The sequence below is a fragment of the Aspergillus chevalieri genome, chromosome 5, assembly GCF_016861735.1.
Source record: "Aspergillus chevalieri M1 DNA, chromosome 5, nearly complete sequence".
NCBI lineage: Eukaryota > Fungi > Ascomycota > Eurotiomycetes > Eurotiales > Aspergillaceae > Aspergillus > Aspergillus chevalieri.
In genome coordinates, this window is record NC_057366.1 from 2,071,015 (window position 1) to 2,090,818 (window position 19,804).

General features: G+C 51.1%; 6 protein-coding genes across 6 annotated transcripts; 2 read left to right on the top strand and 4 right to left on the bottom strand.

Annotated features, from left to right (window-relative positions):
• Window positions 1-125: 125 nt before the first annotated feature.
• On the top strand, window positions 126-1,661 carry aspC (septin CDC12; the record flags this gene model as incomplete). Its single annotated transcript, XM_043280481.1, has 7 exons — window positions 126-170; window positions 244-257; window positions 336-378; window positions 439-601; window positions 662-972; window positions 1,032-1,540; window positions 1,592-1,661. The coding sequence occupies 7 exons, from the start codon at window positions 126-128 to the stop codon at window positions 1,659-1,661; spliced, it is 1,155 nt and encodes a 384-aa protein (XP_043138056.1).
• Window positions 1,662-2,112: 451 nt separating this feature from the next.
• ACHE_50733S (WD40 repeat domain-containing protein) lies at window positions 2,113-3,309 on the top strand (the record flags this gene model as incomplete). Its single annotated transcript, XM_043280482.1, has 3 exons — window positions 2,113-2,506; window positions 2,587-3,234; window positions 3,287-3,309. The coding sequence occupies 3 exons, from the start codon at window positions 2,113-2,115 to the stop codon at window positions 3,307-3,309; spliced, it is 1,065 nt and encodes a 354-aa protein (XP_043138057.1).
• Window positions 3,310-3,871: 562 nt separating this feature from the next.
• Window positions 3,872-5,464, bottom strand: ACHE_50734A (ACT domain-containing protein; the record flags this gene model as incomplete). The annotated part of the gene is made up of 2 exons (XM_043280483.1): window positions 3,872-4,952; window positions 5,007-5,464. 2 exons carry the CDS (start codon window positions 5,462-5,464, stop codon window positions 3,872-3,874), a joined length of 1,539 nt encoding a protein of 512 aa, XP_043138058.1.
• A 680-nt stretch (window positions 5,465-6,144) lies between these two features.
• PRP45 (SKIP/SNW domain-containing protein) lies at window positions 6,145-8,038 on the bottom strand (the record flags this gene model as incomplete). The annotated part of the gene is made up of 3 exons (XM_043280484.1): window positions 6,145-6,309; window positions 6,370-7,833; window positions 7,892-8,038. The coding sequence occupies 3 exons, from the start codon at window positions 8,036-8,038 to the stop codon at window positions 6,145-6,147; spliced, it is 1,776 nt and encodes a 591-aa protein (XP_043138059.1).
• A 338-nt stretch (window positions 8,039-8,376) lies between these two features.
• ACHE_50736A (J domain-containing protein) lies at window positions 8,377-10,753 on the bottom strand (the record flags this gene model as incomplete). Its single annotated transcript, XM_043280485.1, has 2 exons — window positions 8,377-8,520; window positions 8,591-10,753. 2 exons carry the CDS (start codon window positions 10,751-10,753, stop codon window positions 8,377-8,379), a joined length of 2,307 nt encoding a protein of 768 aa, XP_043138060.1.
• A 609-nt stretch (window positions 10,754-11,362) lies between these two features.
• Window positions 11,363-14,305, bottom strand: ACHE_50737A (Zn(II)2Cys6 transcription factor; the record flags this gene model as incomplete). The annotated part of the gene is made up of 3 exons (XM_043280487.1): window positions 11,363-12,388; window positions 12,448-13,354; window positions 13,410-14,305. 3 exons carry the CDS (start codon window positions 14,303-14,305, stop codon window positions 11,363-11,365), a joined length of 2,829 nt encoding a protein of 942 aa, XP_043138061.1.
• Window positions 14,306-19,804: the final 5,499 nt, after the last annotated feature.

Below are 19,804 nucleotides of genomic sequence, written 5' to 3' on the forward strand. Positions count from 1 at the left end.
TATCCGTTGGTCTTATCTTGCTTCCCACCTACCCCCTGCGGTCCGGATTTGTTGTCCCTATTCCCCTCCATCATTTTCGAATTCGTCGGTGATCGGTTTTTGCTTGTTTAACCCCTATTATCATCATGGCCCCTACTACGGAGACTGCCTCGCCCATTGGCATTGCCAATGTAAGTCATCGAGTCCCAGAATCGGTATACAATGGAATGAGGGGAACGTCTGCTAACTTATCTGTTTCTTTAGCTGCCCAACCAACGGTGTGTATATCTGTCATTGCAACGGTTGAGATTGAAATTGAAGGAACGAAGGAAATCCTAACTGTGGTGATTAAACAGGCACAAGATTGTTGCTAAGCGGGGTGCGGCGTTTACTATCATGGTGGGTTCCTGGTTTTATAGATACAAACAAGAAATGGTCCATGCTGACGGTGGAGGCTAGGTTGCTGGAGAGTCAGGATTGGGAAAGACCACTTTCATCAACACTCTGTTTTCGACTACCATCAAGAACTACGCCGACCACAAGCGCCGTCACCAGAAGCAGATCGACCGTACCGTCGAGATCGAGATCACCAAGGCCGAGCTGGAGGAGAAGTTCTTCAAAGGTTGTTCACGGATGGACCCTGGACCATGACTAAATTGCTAATAATGGCTGGACTCCGCAGTTCGTCTGACCGTCATTGACACCCCGGGTTTTGGAGACTACGTCAACAACCGTGACTCCTGGCAACCCATCATCGAGTTCCTCGACGACCAGCATGAATCGTACATGTTGCAAGAGCAGCAGCCCCGTCGCACAGACAAGATCGATATGCGTGTGCACGCTTGCTTGTACTTCATCAGACCGACAGGCCACACCTTGAAGCCCCTCGACATTGAAGTGATGAAGCGGTTGAGCTCACGTGTCAACCTCATCCCCGTCATTGCCAAGGCCGATACTCTTAGCCCCGCGGACCTGGCACGCTACAAGACGAGGGTAAGACAACTGAGAAGGAACATGGTTGTTCATGGATGGGCATGCTGACGGTGTCATAGGTTCAAAATGTGATCGAAGCCCAGGGAATTAAGATCTACACCCCACCGATCGAGGAAGACGATGAGCACGCCGCCGCCCACGCCCGTAGCTTGATGGCTGCCATGCCCTACGCCGTGATTGGATCCGAGAAAGATGTCAAGACCCACGACAACCGTGTCGTCAAGGGTCGTCAGTACGCTTGGGGTGTTGCTGAAGTCGAGAACGAGGACCACTGCGACTTCAAGAAACTGCGTTCGATTCTTATCCGCACCCACATGCTCGACCTCATCCACACCACCGAGGAACAACACTACGAGGCGTACCGTGCACAGCAGATGGAGACGAGGAAATTTGGCGAGGCCCGGCCCAGGAAGCTGGACAATCCCAAGTTCAAGGAAGAAGAGGAATCCCTACGGAAGCGTTTCACGGAGCAGGTCAAGGTGGAGGAGCAACGGTTTCGCCAGTGGGAACAGAAGCTCATTGCCGAGAGAGACCGTCTCAACAAGGACTTGGAAGCTACACATGCTGCGTATGTTCCGGTCCAATTATTTGTGAAATGCCCATAAGCTAACCGACATAGGATCAAATCACTCGAGCAAGAGATCGAGCATCTGCAGGGCCCGAGCACCCGAAGCCACGGACGTCGTTAAGATGTTCTGGCCACTACTTTAAACGAAGTGGAAGGACAAAAACCCACGGAGGATGGTATATGCGACTTCTTCATTCCTGTTTATTCTTGATTACCCCCATTTCTTCGGTTTTTGTTGCGTATCGGGGCAGTATCCATAATGGGCTGTGGCTCGGCCGTGATGCGCTGGTTACCCTTTTTATTTCTTTATTTATTTTGCCGGCTGATAGCTAGCGATGGTTCCTTTTACATCGTTGATAATACTGAGTTGTATTCGTAGCGTGTCAATACAATTAATCTATGTTTGTTGGGTGCATTTGCCGGCGGTGAAGTAGAAGTCCTCGGAGTAGAATGATCTCAGTAAATCCATCTCTACAAGTCCTTATCGTCTTTCATTTCTTTTGCACCTAGTCTAATTCCCATGTCTGCTAAACAATTCCCCAGCCAGCACCTTCACACCCTCAAAACACATAATGGCAAGCTCCCCGCAACTCCAGCTTCATCGACGAAAACTAACCAAGCTCCCAGGCCCCGTCAACGCCATCACGTTCTCCAGCTCCCCTGGAGCCTATCTGCTAACAGGCTCCTCCGATCGCTCAATCCACCTCTCGCGCGCAGTCCCCAGCAACACAAACACGTACCCGGCAGAATCAACCTCCCCAATCCAACGCTACGACGCCCACGGCTACTCCGTCCTCGACATCGCCGTAACCGCAGACAATGCGCGCTTCGCCAGCGTAGGCGGAGATCGCGCTGTCTTCCTCTGGGATGTAGAACAGGGGATCACAACGCGTCGCTGGAGCGGACATAATGCGCGCATCGAAGCGGTGCAGTTTGCGGGTGAGGGGGATGCAGTTGTTGTTTCTGGTATTCCTTCCTGCTCCCCTTCCCCCCCGGTATCCTCCCTGTGTTTTTGATTAATATGCTAACTAGTTGGTTTGGTGAAGGCAGCGCAGACACAACAATAAACCTCTGGGACGCCCGCGCCTCCTCCCCCAAACCCCTGCAGACCCTCCCTGAAGCCACCGATACAGTTTCAACAATACACGCGCACATGCCGTCATATTCGATAGTTAGCGGGAGCTACGACGGGCGCGTTCGTATCTACGATATCCGCATGGGGCAGACGACGGTCGATGTACTTGGTGCCCCCGTGACGAGCGTGCGGTGCTCGGGGGATGGCAATGCGGTGCTTGTTAGTACGTTGGATGGACGGGTGAGGGTATTGGATCGGGGAAATGGGAAGTTGCTCAAGGCTTTTCCGGGGGAGAAAGAGAAGGAGGGGAAGGGACCGGTGTATCGGAACGAGGAGTTACGGATTCGGTCTGTTTTTGCTGTGAATGATGGGGTCGTGCTCTGTGGGAGTGAAGCCGAGAAGGGTGGAGAGGATAAAGGGGCTTGGGGTGGGCGGTTTGTCCAAGCAGGCAGTCAATCACAGTCGCAACCCAGAAAGCAAGCCCAGGCATATGTGTTTGCTTGGGATGTGTTGAGTGGAGAAGTTATTGCGCGTGTTCCTGCTGGGGAGGGCGTGAAGGCTGTTAGTTGTGTAGCGTGGAATGAGAAACGGGGCCAGTGGGCTGGGGGGTGTTCGGATGGTATGTTTTCTCTGTTCTCATTCTGGTTTACTTGGGTGCTAACTGGGTGTAGGGACTGTTAAGGTGTATGGTTGATGGATATCCGATGATACGGGCTTACAGCTTTCTTTCTAGGGAAATATATCCCTAGTGATTAGTCGTGAGACAGCAGTCAACCAGTCAACCCCCTTTATTAAGATACCGGTGGGATCATGCCATAGTGGGTATGGAAGATAGCCCCGGCGTCAATGACGAGCTGAACCCGTTATCGTTCAATGTGTTTAATCTGACCTGAACGACCTCGTCTGATGCCAGCATGGTAACCGGAGATACAGTCTGACTACAGTTCAGATATGTGAGATGAACGCAATGAGTAGCGAACTGTCATTTCTGTCTGTCATGTACTTTACATGCCCGCTCCGGCTGAATTCAATGCATGGGTTCTGTTCACCCAGACTCCCCCCCTTTTTTTTTTTTTTTCTGTTGCCCAATGCCACAACACCCAAGCCTCAAAAAGAAAGAAGAGAAAGAAGAATACTCGCTCACATAACCAACTTTTTCAAATCATGCCATCCCACCAACTCCAAACCAAATACAGAACACAAATGGACCAGACTAAAGGAGAAAGAAAAGAAAGAAAAAAAAGCAGAAAACCCAATCAATCCTCAAATCCCTGAATCAACCCATCCTCCAACTCCTTCTGCTCCCGACTCTCCGCCTCCAACGCATCCACAGCACGAATCAACTCATACTCACCGACCAGAATCGTCCCAGCCCTCGCCGTACTCAAGAAGCTAATCTCCACGGCCGTATCAACCGAGTTATCAAAATCTGGCTGTAACCTGTGCATAGGCATAGATGTGTTTGCGTGAGTATAGGGTAAGCGGACGGGTCCACCGTTGCCAATGCTACTGGGGGTGCAGTTGGTGCTTCCGGCGCTCGAGGAGAAAACGTTCTTGATGTAACTATCGAAGGATGAAGAATGAATTGTGGAGCGGGAATTGGAAGATAGAGCAGCGATGCTGGTTGTCGATGTGGAGGCGTTTGTGGATTGATGCAAGGCTCTGCTGTCGTCGTTATTGTCGCTGTGAGTTGCTTCTGCGAGACGGCTGGCAACGCCGCAGACGATACCAGTTGCTTCGAGGGGCAGTTTGCGGAGATCGAGCATGATGGGGACGAGGATGTCTTCCTTTGAGCCTAGGAGGAGGCTTGTTTCGTCGTCGTTTGGCTCAGAAGTTGAGTCTGCGGTGGAGAAGAAGCGTGGGAGGAGGCGCTTCTCGAGGAGGAGGGAGGCGGCTGGATCGGCTGCTGTTAGGGTCAGAGAGAGGAATCGCGGGTTGTCCACAAGTAAGGTTGTGGTGAGGGCTTCGCGGAGAATGGAGATAGAACTGGCGTCGCTTGTGTACCGGTGATGAGCGGCACATTGGACGAGACGCAGGGAGCGGTCGACTGAGGGGAGGATGTGGTTCTTGTGGAGGGAGGTGAAGGTGCGGGTTTGTAGTTCGTCTAGTGTCGAAGGTGGTGGTGTGGATGGGGGAGAGCCCATGCTGCTCGGGGAGCGCGAAGACATCGGACTGAAGCAGCGGTCGAACTGGCTATGGTTGTGACTATTGGCGAAGCTCTCGGTGGAGATTTCGAATTGAAAGCCGCGGTTCTCGAGCACTTCGATTACTTGGGTTTTGGACTTGTAGGGAACGATGATGTAGTCGGAGAAGTAGGTTGAGACGAAGAAGATAGAACTGCCTGGTCAGCCCCATCATTCATAAAACATGGGAGGAGATGAAAGGACGTACATTCCCGCCATAGCCAACGGACTCGTCAGCTCAAGAACCCGCTGACCAGCCTCCAAGCCCTCACCGTAGACCTGCATGGCAATAAAATCGTCCCTCGTGATAGACAGACTGTCCGACTCGGACGAAACAGCTCGAAACCCCTCAACCAGCGGGGCAAAGTACTGATCAGCCAACTTCCGCGGACACATCACAGAGCACTCGACTGGCGTGATTGAGATATTCAAAAATGCAGGCTGCTCTGGCGTCGCTGTGCCCGTATTGTCCTCAAGAGAAGGCCCATTGTCCACGTTGATTTCCACAATAGTCTCCCTATCATCATCCAAAGGACTGACCTCGTGAAAAAACACCTGCAGAATAGGCTTCAGGAAGAACGGATACAGATCCAAAGGAATATGCACCAAGGCCAGACGGTCTTCCTGTACCTCGACGACCGTGGTTAGTGAACGAAGAATTGCCATAGTCTTTACAGCATTCAGATGGACAGAGACGCTTGCTCACCATGAACTGCACCTGAGCAGAGATCAGAGAAAGAGATTGATCCATTTTGGCTCACAGAGGTGGATTGGTTCGTTTAGAGCTGTCACCAGTTCTTTGGGATGTGTAGGAGTGAGACTGTCTAGCATTCACTGAACTGGTAGGTGTGAATAAAGTAGTAATAATGTCTTCTCTGGCATAGTCACCCCTTACACCATTTTGCAATGCCAGCAGAGAAGCACGCATGGAAGTACAGGGAATCTACTATGAATCAGCTATAGTTGTAGTAGAGGCAGTGGCAGAGGCAAGTAGCATGGCGTCAGTTGCCGGAAAGAGCACGCAGCGCATACCTTCAGTCAGACAAGAACAGTTGTACAGGTAAAGTAGTTACAATAAAAAAAAGAAATAAAGAAACGGCGAGAAAAAAAAAAGAAAATATGTCGAATTAGAAAGCTTTATAAATCGAGTTTGCAACGCGTTATCTTTCATTATGCATTCTTTATCGCTTTATCTATCGCCGTCGTCGATGCAACGTTTATCGTCGGACTGCTTCATTGCCACCAAATTCGGTAAATTCCTATACACACAAGACAATAATAATGAAAGGCAACGCCTGCAATGCACCAATTATCCCAGTACAAAAATGTAGATAGTAGATAGTTATTTAATCGTCATCCACTCGCGCCCGCTTCGATCCGCGGTCTTCTTGGTTGGCTTCCTGAATGCCATAGCGCTTCTGTCCTGCGCCTCCTGTCACATCTGCGATCATGCTGTCGATGCCAAAAGGATCGGCTGTATCCTTTTCGAATTGCACGGGACCTTCACGTGCCTAGTAGAGTAAGGTTAGCAGACAGCGACATGTAAGAACGAATAGGAAGGAGGAAAGTACCTCATCTGTAGCACCCCGGAATCCCTCCTTTGCCTTGCCCAACACCTCAAACCGGCTTGACTTCTGAATCTTGCTCATCTCTGTATCCGCAGACTCCTCATCATCCACATCCACCTGTGCCCGTGGCCGGTAGATGCTGTTGATCGCGTCCTGCGCCGCAAACAACGGCTTGTCGTATGGGTTATCCTCATTGAAACCTGCGCTCAGGCCGCTCGTCTGATTAAACAATCGGGAGTCCCACATCGCCTCCGAGGATTGAGTGGGCTTCGCCAGCCCCAGCGCCACCTTCTCCGAGATATCACGGTTCTGTTCACGCGCCATGTGCTGGATCCGCCGCTCAGTGCCCATGCGCGATTGCCGAAGCTGCCGCTCTGCATCCTGGCGGCGTTCACGACGCATGCGCTCTCGCTCACGAGCTGCTGATTCGTCCTCGCCAGGCGTGGCCGACCGTGACGAATAAGCAGACGGACTACGGCTGATGCTGCGGGATCGAGAGCGAGATCGAGATCGTGCCTCACGGCGAGCTGTGCCGCCAACATTAGACCCCGCTCGCTGCTCTCGGGCCTTCTGGGCCAGCGACCGCAGATGCTCTTCTTTCTGCGCCTTCTCCTTCTCCGCCAGCTTCTGTTGCATCTGCGCACGTAGCCGGACCTCCTCACGAGCATGTCGGTCTGCCGTAAACAGCGCCTCGGCAAACTGGGCAAATTTGTCATTGATCGTGACATCCTGTAGGCCACGCCCGTCCGCGGCCAGACGCTTATCCAGTGGGACCGTGTAACCCTTGGGATTCTTCCAATTCGATACAGGTGGCGGGATCTTCCATGCCTCCTGATCCTCCGCCGTCAACTTCCTAGGCGGCGAGTGCATAACAGGCGGGGGCGGCGACGGCGGTCCACGAGGAATCTTCTTGTGCTTGAATTTCGGCGGCTCCATCGGATCCTGCTGTCTCTCCACGATCTTCATGATGCGATCGTTCTTCCCACTTCCATTCCCCGACGACGAATCCCCCATCTGATTCGCCGGCGTGTACCTCACAAATGTCGGCTCAGCCCTCTTACCCCCTCTCACATTCTTAGGCTTCTGTGCCGCCACAGCCCCCTCGACCAGATTCGCCAGCGCATTCTTCGTCTTCTCCATCTGCTCATTCACCTCTTCCTCCGATGGCCTGTCCAGCGAAACCTCGCCCATATCCACCCGCTGGCGCAGTGGGATCAGATCCTTGAACGACGCATGCACGACTCGGTCGTCACTGTGGCCGCGGCGAGCGATCGCATCGTATTTCACTTTTCCTTCCGCGTCGACTTGCACCGCCAGAGCATTCGATTTTGAGGCCGTGCCTTTACGGCCCATGTCGAGGGGGTATTGGGCGACTAGGATCTCGGGGAACGCGCCACCGTCGCCGAAGTCTTCGGCTGAGCGAGGGCGCCATCCTGTTCGGTTTCCGTATGGAGGGGGGCCGGTTCTCTAGTCCTAGTAAGCATTTTTAAAATTGAATAGGTGGTTCAATATAAAAGTATCTCACCCTTAACACAACTTGCGTCTCATCAATCTGGTCGGCGCCAACCACCCGCGGACCACGGGGCTGCGCGTGCTGAGGCAGCTCCTCCTCTTCACCGGTGTATTTTGGCTTCGGAAGAGACTTGAAAAGTCCCTCTGCTATTGATGTCATTGTCCCCGGCAATAAATGAAATAAATTAAAGGTGAGAAGGTGGAAAAGTTGATGAGGTTTTCTGGCTGGAATTCGCCGTCGAAGTCGGTCGCTTTCTGCCGGTTGCGGTTTTGGTTTTTTTGGGTTACCGTACCAACTATGCATGGCTAAAACTACGGTTCATGGATCAAAACATTGGAGAGATTAAGAATGGATTCGTATAACCATTTATTCGTGATATGCTAACAATACATGGGAGATTTTAGACAAAGAGATATATAATACAAGCCAGAAGCAGAGATTCAAGGACACATATGAGCAACGAATGCATAAAATACAGTCACAGAAGGTCACAACGCCTATCGCAGATGCACTCGCATAGGGCAGCTAATACCCTCAGTGTCACTCGCTTCCACGTAGTGCTCTTTACCGTGATATCTATACCACACCTTCAACGTCTTGGGAAGCAGCGGTGCCGGATCGTGGAAGCCAAGAAGTTGGAACTGCACGTTACTTGTTAGCTGATTATAGTCCCAGGCTATGAGATTGACCGGGAAAGGAAGATTAACTCACCTTATGTGTCTCCCGCGGAATCACCAACTGTCCACGATCCACCAACGCCGCCACGGGGATGGTAACATCAACCACCTCGTAATCCTTAGGATCATACCCCTTCACCCTCCTATTCCCGGACGACATATACCCATACTGAGCCTTGGTAATCACCAGTCCATTCTGAGCCTCTTCCCTCGCCTGCCGGCGCTGCACCTGCTCAGCCATTAACTCGATAGCCTGCGCACTATCCGCCTTCTTCTTCGGAATCTGCCTCCTCAGCTGCTTCTGTTTCCGTGCGACCAGTCGGCGACGCTTCTTGCGCTCGCGAGGACGGAGGAATCCGAACTCGACGGCGCAATACGTCAGCCATGGGAAGATAACCGCTGCGAGGCCAATATCCCAGTTGATGTTGTCATATGTGCAGATGGTGATGGGCAGCTTGAGCTTCTGGCCCAGCCGGCTCCAGGACACCGTCAGTGCGAGTCCCTGGGCGCCTTGTAGACCAACTCCCAGTCCCATGCGGGTGTATTCACCGACTTTGCGGACGCCTTCAACGCTGAAGGCGAGGCCCATGTCGAGGGTGACGTTGGCTTCGACTTCTAACCGTACAGATTGTGTTTCTGGTTTCGCGGGAACGCCGTAGTAGCCTTCAGAGGTCCATTCGGAACGAACAGGTTCATTGGCCGGTTTTCCGGAGAACAAATTACGTCCGTAGCCGAAGACTAACGCGCCTTGTGCTGGTGTTGCTTGAATTTGGACTCGCCATGATTCAGCAGCTTGGTCGGCCTTGCGCTTGTTCTCACGTAGTTCTTGAAACTCTACGTCTTCCTCGTCGTCCTCATCATCTTCCAGTGAGATAACCTTCTGAGAACGACTCGGTTCTGAGATAATACCAACATTCAACGAACTGGCCTGTTGGAATGCGGCCATCGCAAGACCGGCATTTATACCCATTTCATCCCCAGGATTGAGGAACCGGTGAATCGGCCGTGGCCAAGACAAGGTACCACTCGACCATGAAACGAACGCATGCTTCCTCTTACTGATCTGCTTCTGCGCCCCGAGAGACACTGTCGGCGGCGTCATGTGCGGCCAGTTCATGAAGGCGCTTGAGAACATAACTCTGAATGGATACGCCCCTGGCACCGGCGCGACAGCCTTGGTAATGGACGTGGTCACGAACGGGAACGGCAGGATATGGGCATTCACGGCAGTGCCAGAGTTGCTGAGATATGTAAAGGGCCATTTACCTAGGATGCCCTTGGTGCTGGTCATATCTCCAAACACGCGGCTGACCGTGGCCCCGAGGGTCACCTCTGGCGTAGACATCATTGGTCGTAGAGGGATCTGTACGCCGGTCAGTCTCATTCGTCTTTCCAGTCGTGGTGTATGACCTACCTCTGCTGAGCCCTCCCTACCATCTTCATACCGTAACTGAGCCTCCTGCACCAAATGCTCCACGGGCCCGGAAATACCCGCATTGATAGTCAACTCGGGCTTAAAAAGCGCCTCATCATACGCATTCTTCTCCTTCCCTTCCTCTTTCTCATCATCATCATCATCACCATCTTCCTTCACTATCTTCCCCAAAACCCCCTCCCACGTCGGAAATGGCGCCTTAAAATTATACCCCACAGCAAAGGACCCCGTCTTCACCTCAGGCACATGCACAAAAAACTCGGTCCCATCCTCCGACAACTCAACCATATCCGACGCATCAACCCCCAACGTAACAGCCCCCCGACTCTGCACCATACTATTAACAGCAACCCTCTCCCTCTTTCTCATCAACTCCAGAAACCATCTCCGGAACTCCTCGGGACTCTTCGCCTTCACCCCGACTTCCCTCTTCCCTCCGGCACCCCCTCCCATGGTCCCCGTCGCGCTCCATTCTGCGCGCACGCCCTCTGCGCCGAGGATGTCGTAGACTGTGCGTTTTCGCGCATCGATGAGTGTCTCATACGCTTCGTGGATGCGCTCGAAGTGGTGCTGGGCGGCTTCGCGGAGGTGACTGGGTTGTTTGTCCGGGTGGAAGCTGAAGGTGAGGGTGCGGTAGGCGGAGCGGATTTCGGGGTCGGAGGGGGGTGGGTTGCGCGGGAGGCCTAGGAGGGCGTAGTAGTCGTCTTCATCATCAGGGGGTTGGGGGTAAGTTTGGAGGGTGGTGTAGGATTCGTCGGACATGAGTATTCGGTGGTGGTAGTGGTGGTGATGGTGCGTTGGGATTTTGTGGTTCGTTTTTCGCTGCGCTGCGGACCCTGTGGGTGCTAGGCGTTGACAGATTCTGCAATAGAGGGATATCGCTAACAGGACATAATAGCGTGTTTTTGGTGTTGCAGAGCAGAGCACAATTGCTTGTGGTGGTAGTGTAAAAACTGGGATGACGTTGTTGAAGGGGTTCGGTGCCGATGCTCCGTTTCTTTACTGTTCCACGATGCACTTTTCTATTCAAGCACTTATGCATTACAAGAAGTCATATCAAGTTTACCGGTAGCTCAACTTTTACATACAATTGAATCACTGCGCTGATAAAATGATAATGTGTATATCACCTGAACAAGATCGGCGCATTGAAGAGCACAGTTCAAATGCAAGACATTAATATACAAGACTGTACAAGAATGAGAATCCACAATTGATCATGTCAAACACGCCGTCATCCCATATGCAACATCACACCAGACGAATAGAAAAGAACAGCAGGGAAATGTTACAAGAAAAACAATATATGCCGGGGTATACAGTAACAATAGTAACAACAGAAAAACAAGCGAAGACGCATAATAAAAAACATTACTGGTAACTATTCTCCTGAATCCAGAGAATGTTATCTTTCGACGATGCATCAACCCCCAAAGCAATCAACAACCTCTCCCGAGGCAGACCCCCATACAGCAGGTCCTGTTTGTTCAACTGCTGTGTTTTGAGGCTGCACTGCCTAGCTATAGGTGTAGGGGAGCGGGCCGCAGCCTCCAGCGATGTACTATCCATCGCGAACCCTAGTTTGTCTGGTCGGGAGCTGAGAGATTCGACCATCGCATGTAGCCGCGTTTCGATCAACGAAGCCAAGGGGAACATTCCCTGCCAGTGGCGACTAAGTCCTCGTACCATATCCAGTCCACCTCGAATAAGGCTGATGGAGTCGAACAGCCCAGTGATTGGACCGGCTGCGCTAAGAACATCGGCCGCGGAGAGGACCACGTAGCCCACAAAGGGATTGAAGACCATCGTTTGAAATGACTTCAATTCTGCACCAGATCGTGAAGAGCCATGTTCTGATACGTACTGTAAAAAGGTCAGACATATCTGTAGAATCTCGACTGCGTGGTGTCTGGCTCTGCAGATAAACCGGTCTACTGTTACAGCACGAAGATCCTCATATCGAACATATCGGTTCAACTTCAACAAGGTGTCATGATAAATCATATGGTTGAGGAGGAGTATATTTACTTTCTTGGTACGAATGCTTCTCTCGATATTTTCGGCCGTGATCGCGAGTTCATCGGGGAGCTTCCTATTCCACTGATCGCACCGCTCAACAATCGATGCATAAAATGCTTCAAGTATGTCGTTGTATGCTTCAGCGGAAGTCATAAATAGTTTGAACCCCTGGTCGGATACATCTCCCCACAAGGACAGAATGTCTATGAGGAACGCCAATGGGCTTAACACTGAGATATCATCCGCACATGATGGCGCTTTATTCCGGAAGTACGGCACAGTCGCGTACTGCTGTGCCTCGTAGGTTTCTTCCCGACAAGGTAAACGCAAGAAAGCCGCTTGGGAGGGTATGAAAGGTGAATTGAAGCTTGAAAACCGCTGATATTCTGTTAGTAAAGGCACATCATCATCTGAGAAAGAGCAAGGGAAATACTCACATCCATCAAGTAAGCGACCCAAAACGTCCGACGACGACATTCAATTAACGCCTGTGGATGTAGACAGTATTCGCAGCCTTGGTTCTGGTCCACAATAACACCCAAGGATTCAAAGTTATAATTCAACCCACTGACTGTCCGAATGGCTGCCCCTACACAGTCCCAAGCCTTAAGCACAGCGCCGATGGCGTAGTACCAGAGACTCATGATGATGCGACTTTGGGCTAGCTGTAGAGTGAGCGTGTTCTGCGTATGCTCCACGGCATATCGAGCTGTACGGGAGTACTTTTTCAAGGTCGCAGCCTTATCCGGACGATCGGAGAAAACGCATCCCATGGCCAACATCCAGTAAAGCAGCATTTTATCATCGAGGGATTTGGTCCGGCATGACTTAACCCATAGAAAGAACCGCTTTCGTGGAAAGATAGGGTATAAGCTGTCATTCACGCAGTTGAAGTAATTTTCAAGATGATATGTGGTTGATTCCGGCTCGGCTTCATATGGGTCTGTACTCCATTCGCGTACCAGTGGATCATCGGGATCTAGATCCTTCATTGCAAACAGAATCTCAGCGTAATCGGACTGTCTCTGACTCTCCATGATGCTAACAAGGGAGCGCTTGGAAAAGCCGTCCTTTCCAATGGATCCCCTGCTCAGGCGCCGCTTTTTTGAGCTGTGCGGTAGTTCAGATTCTCCATCGCTTCGCTGGATATGGTCCCAGGCTGACGGTGTGCCCATTGTTGTATCTGATTCCGGGGTATAGGCGGCAGTGAGGGGTAGAGAAGTTGATCGTTCCAAAGTTTGTGCAGTGCCTATAGAGCTGGAAGCACGCGGGGACTCATGAAACATAGTATCATGCCTGCTTGCCAGTTGTGAAGCCTTTGAAGCAGCGCGGTTGCCGCGAGGCCTTCTCAAGAGTTAGTTCACTGGAAATCTTTGCAACACCGCAATTGAGTACTCACGCATTTTCGAATCGGCATTCTCGTGCAGATTTCTGGCATTGATCGCACTTCGGCAGATTTGGATGGCACTTGATTTTCTTTTCCCTGCAAGTGAGGCATGCCTGTGCCAGTCGTTTCCTGGGCTTGCCCGCCTTGGTGATACCCCAATTCGCGTTGACTGGTACGCCATCTATGATTTTCGGGCAATATGAACCGTCAGCATATACATAACATAACCCTTCTCCATCTATGTATCTCTCGTCGACCACATGCGGCTGGACTGGAGGTGCCTGCGGTCCATTTTCGGTAGTAGCCGTTGATGGACGAAGGTCACTGTCTGGTTCCCTGTTCGGAGGCGTTGCATCCAGGTGCGAAAGACGATCATGGTGCAACGGTAGTTCTGACAAAGCTTCGTATGTTCCCGGGTGCGACCGCTGTTCGTCCTCTTGGTCTCGAACCGGGGGGTTGGTTATCGGGGGCAAGCTCCTTGACTGTTGGTAGGTGGATCTTTGGAAGATTGGGGCACTAGGTGCACTGGAGGCGAGACTGTGATCATGATGGTGGGCTGAATAAGCCGACTGGATATCACGGCCTGGTCGGCGATCATAGGGAGATGATGCACTTGACAGAGAGACGGGAGTCAGCAACTGACTAACCGACGGCAGTTGCTCCTTTCTTGGCCCCGTGTCTTCCCAACGCCGTCCTGTACCCGACTCGGGTCTTTCTGTCGGAGTGTGCTGACGTAGGAAAGAGTCTGTTCCAAATCGTAATGGTATTGGCGCTCGAGGCGGGGGAAGTTGATAGAGGGAACCCATCGGTTCTCGAGAGGGTCTTGACTTCTGCTCGGATTGTTCAGAGGGTGGACCATCGATGACAGGTAACATACGGCCGAAGGGTCCGACAGAGTAATTGGGCATAATGGAATCGTCGGGGGCATGTATTATTGCTTTATACTCGACATAACAGCGGCGTCAAGTGAAGATTCCGGTATGAGATACAAGCCTAGTCGAAACGTCTCGCGTGCGTTGGCTTTCGCAGTCCTCAGAAGTAAACGGGCACTCGAGCCACGATCCCCTAGTGACAGAAAGGTCGCGAGATGTATTGATAGGAAGGATACAGCCTGATAAATATGGTATTTAGCAAAAGTCCTAAATTTCGCCGGATCAGATACACGCACGTTCGTTAGTTCGGATCCCTCTCTCTTCGAGCGCCAGGGACGGTAAGAATAGTAAGAAGGATAAAATCCGAGCTGTTCGACGACGAGGCTGAATTAGACCCGAATGATGCGGGGGGAGGCACAGACAGATGACCAGCACCTCTGCAAGATGATGAATGATTCCCCTCGTAAGACGGCGACGGCGATGATTATGGACGATGATGACAACGATAAGAGAGCTGGCTTCTTCCCATAGGATAACACAATCAATATCAATTGGTCGAGAATGTCTGCGCCGCAAACTTCATGTGCACGCTGTCATGTCCGAAGTAAGAATAATGAATGAAAACGAGCGAACGACGGGGATGCATCTAAGCACATCTAGTTCGCAAATGACAGTTTAACTAGTAGACTGCCCGCCCGGCTGCTTTCTTTGTACCTTCTCCCAGTTACGTTCTTCCCATGATAGGATTGCTGCAGGATCCCAGTTCATTGACCGGCAAATTGACCGAGAACCTCTTTGTAAGAGAAACGAGCTGGAGCTGCTGCGATCACAGCCAAGCTGACTGTTTCATCGTTAGGTTTGATTAATTCTGGGGCAGAGGGGGGGTAGAGGAGAGTAAATGAGAGGGAAAGTAAAGGAAACAGACACGGTGGAATGGAAGACGATGAAGAGAAGAAGTTTGGAATAACCAAAAACGGGAAGGGGCAGAAACCTTGGACTATCGCCTCCAGGGATGGATTTAATCTATTGAACGCACACCAACGCTTGTTTTTGTTTTTTTTTTTTTGCTCTTTACTGTACTAGTGATAACAGGGCTACTAACTCCGACTCTACTCTATAACTATGCCATAGCAGAATAAAGTGAACAGTATTGACATTTCGGACATTTCCACAGTAAACGGTGTCTCTTTTGACTCCTCCCCGAACAGTAGTATCACCATTGCATACCCTGAACAGACCAGTGTTTCTGATGCGCACGAGGCTCAGGACACTTGTTTTAACCATTTCCCAGCATACGTACTCCTAGTCGGTAACTTGCGACGTTGATCCAGGCCCTATGAAAGACACGACTGGTTTTACTTTCTGGCTCTTAGAGTTTTGCTCCCCCGACGGACTTTTGGCGAGATTGTCGGCCGGTACTACCGTGTTGGAGAACTGCTCCGTACTCTATTATGTCCGGGTACGGGTCCTTGCTCCACCGAATCTACTTAGTTGGGTTGCCTCACGAGCTGCCCAGAAGTGGTTAGTGAAGGAGGGAAAGGCGAGCAGAGAGCACCGTCTACGACTCAAAAAAGGAATGGACGATCTGATCTGCAGCTGTCAAGAAGGGTAGGGTTCAGGTCGGGTTTTCCTGTGCATGACTTGCTTTTTCCTTTTTCTCTCTTCATATTAATAAAAGACTAATCAATAAGCCTCCTATATTAGTGATTGACGTACTCGTACCGAGTCTCAAGGATTGCCGGTTCGGCAAATGCATACGGAGTGCATATACGAGTCGGGACCCTTTGCTATCATTGGCGCGATCCCTTCGATCCCAGAGTTCTCTACCCGAACGTTTCCCGGCTGAATGAGGGTTAAAAAGAATACAAAGTGTTGTGCGTCCAAGTGGCAACAACGGGCAAGTTCCATAATGAGATGGGGCCATTGTTCGCTCAAGGTTTGAGAAAGTTTGAGACAGGGGGTTTGATCGCGACGAGTTCAGTCCTCTCCAGACAGTCAGATAGAGTCGGAGAGCATACGGAGAAAGACTCCGTCCGTCGAGATCCGGGAACCGGAATACATACGCACGTACCGGAACGAGCAAAAGATCTTTCCGCCGCGATCTCGGGATTTGAAAATCGGCTCTACTAGCCGATGCAGTACTTTTTTTATACGGACTTTCAAAGAGACTAGACAAGGGTAGCTGGGATCATTGAGCAAATCACTGCCGTTTCGCGCCAGATGCAAACTTCGCCGCAGAGTTCGCCGGACACTTGAATCATTCCACCGGAAATGGAGACTAGCAATTACTCGTATTGCTAATGAATACACAAAATACACCGCTCTTGAATCCGGCCAAGCCATAATTCCACCATCCCAATAATGTCTTGTGTACGTGATCCCATACATTATTCAAGCTTCGTCTGTGCTTCTCTTAATTTTATTTACCCCATTTCTACTCATCCGAGTCATCAGCCCAATCCCAGTCCATTGATGTATTGAGTCCATAATGTCATTGATAGATGTTCCCGTGGATTTATAATACTGCCGGTGGCTAGGTCGAAGCGTACAGTCTCCTACCACACACCCACATTGGTGGCCGTAAAGGACGATCATGTGAACATGCTATTCATCTCCTGCTGGAACAGGTCCATGCATCCTGGCGTTCTGGCGCATTGGTAGCCACACTGCTTACCCTGGATGTTAGTGGTGCATTTGACAACGCTGCACATAAACGCCTGATTCATAACCTCCGAAAACGAAGGGTTCCAATCAGTGCTGTTAACTGGATAGCAAGCTTCCTCCGCCACCGCATCACAGATATTTTACTAATAGAAGGTGCGACGGGCCAGTTTACCACGGACACAGGCATACCTCAAGGCTCACCTCTCTCTCCAATTCTCTACCTGTTCTACAATGCTGATCTGATCGACCAAATACATGAGGCTTACCCTGGAAGAGCTCTGATCACTGGCTACATTGACGACATATGCATACTTGTCTGGAGCCGGGCTGCTACGACTAACTGTCGACGCCTTGAGCAAATACACAAAATAGCAGAACAGTGGGAAACCCAGCATGCCTCCAAGTTTGCCCCAGCAAAATATGGTCTGATACATCTGTGGCGGAAGGTCCGAGGCGTTCCTAGACCCTTGAGCTCAACCAATGCTTCAGTCAAAGTGCAAGGGGTAGAGGTTAAGCCAGTGCCTACCCTTCGCTACCTCGGTGTCCAGCTAGACCAGCATCTCACCGGCATGAAACAAGTTGAACACGCCCAAGTCAAAGCAACTGAAATGATAGCAGCGCTTTGCTCCATAGCAGGATCAACCTGGGGAATCACCCTATCCCATCTCCGCCAAATGTACACAGCAGTCTTATGGCCGCAGATTACATTTGCCTGTTCCACATGGTTTGTACGGGCTGGATGGGGCTTCAAGGCGGCAGAAAATGCTGCTAGGAAAGCCATGGAATCTATCCAGCACAGGGCCCTCTATAGGATTGCCGGCGCATTTAGAACGACCTCTCGAGCTGCTTTAGAGATATGTCTCAACATACCTCCTCCGATGATTGCATTGGAGCGTGCGGCTAAAGAATCATATCTCCGGATAGCCACCTCTCCCCTTATGACCACCCTCATTGAGATACGCCGCTCTGGCCAACGACCAGCACCAAGGAATGCACAGGAGCGACGCATGCGATGGTTTACCAACCCAGACCAAGACCCCCTGACATCTCCACTAGAACAATGGGGTCGGCGAACTGCAATCTCTCAGGACAGACTGGAGGTTATACACCCACATGTGACCTCACCATGGTGGTCAGGTCTGGAATCCCACATAGCAGAAACCCGCGAAGATGCCTTAGCAGCTCACCAAACCGCCTTACATAGCGGCGCTGACATCATTGCATACACAGATGGTAGCATGACAGAACAGGGAGTTGGAGCAGCAGTGGTTTCACCTCTAGGGCGCCAGGCAGTTCATATTGGCTCCCCAGCTACTCATACTGTATATGCAGCGGAATTGCGAGGCATAGAAATGGCTCTCACCCAAATAGGCAACACATTCAGACCGACATCACAACGTTCCCATCGGGCCCATACCGCAATCATCTTTACAGACAATCAGGCGGCAATTCAAGCGTGTTCAGCTCCAGGAAGGTCTTCAGGCCAATATATCCTGAGCGAAATTACACGCACTGCATCTCAACTACAGGAATGTGGCTGGGATATACAGCTCTATTGGCTCCCGGGTCATGAAGGCATCTATGGCAATGAGTGTGCTGATGCTCTCGCAAAAGAAGCTGCTAATTCCCCGGCACCCAGTGGTGCGGAAGAGTTTACCCTCATGGCTAGCACTCGAAGAACCCTCCGCATAGAAGCAGCAAATGCATGGAAGACTGAATGGGCCGCTTCCCCCACGGGAACTCCCTCCGTCGTCTATGGAAAGAGCCCTCAAAAGCACCAATGCAACTATACCAAGGCCTACGGAGAGCCGCCACATCAGTCCTCATTCAAATGCAGACTGGGAAGATTGCGCTGGCCAGCTATCTTGGTACCTTTAACGCTATGGAATCGACTGAATGCCCTTGCGGACGTGGCCCCCAAGATACACGCCATGTTCTCCTCCACTGCACAAACCAGGCAGGGCCCCGAATGCGCCATCTTACACAGGGGTCAAGGCGGGAATTGGATTACCGGGCCTACCTAACACGGCCAGACCTGGTACCGAAGGCAGTGCGCTTTATGCTTGACACAGGCCTCCTAAGCCAGTTTCAGACTCTACCAACCACATACCGAGTCACAACAACGGACACGAAGCAACTGGCAGCATAGTGCAGCTGAGGTTAAAACGCTTGCAGAAGTAGGGAAGGAAACGAGATAGTATCCAACAGGCCCATGGACCTTCGTGGCCATGGGAACAGCAGTACAAAAACAGTAGCACGGGATATACGACATGCGGAATGAGATATCAGGATATGTGTATAAAGGCGACGATGTACATAGCGACTACCATTACGGCGGCTTACCCGGCTGCCCCGCAGGACCTGCCGCCACTCGGCCTATAGGGCTGACAGATGCGTGTATGAACAATAATAATAATAATAATAATAACTGCCGGTGGCTAGCTGAACCTCAAAACTATATCGGTCGTATGCCTCAATATGGTAACACTGATTTAGCTTTAACTGCCGTGCAGAGTACGAACTGCTGGAGATGCAATATGGTCAATGCTTGTCCAGGAATTGAATAATGCTACTGGAAAGGTGCAGCCTTATCCAAACAATTGGACAATTGGCCTCTTATTCACCCTTAGTTCCCGGTTATATATCTAATACTCTGTACTCCACACATCACTCTTTCGATTGAAGTGAGATCGATATACGATATACTTTGTCCCTTATATCCGATATGTCCATATCCTGTGACAAAGTATGTACTACCCCTGTGCTAATAGTACAGAGAACGGCTCAATACCCAATTGCAGCATAGACAGTGACTTAACCTTCGTATGCCGTCTTGATTCCCGGTGCCCGGGACGATAGACCGATTCATGA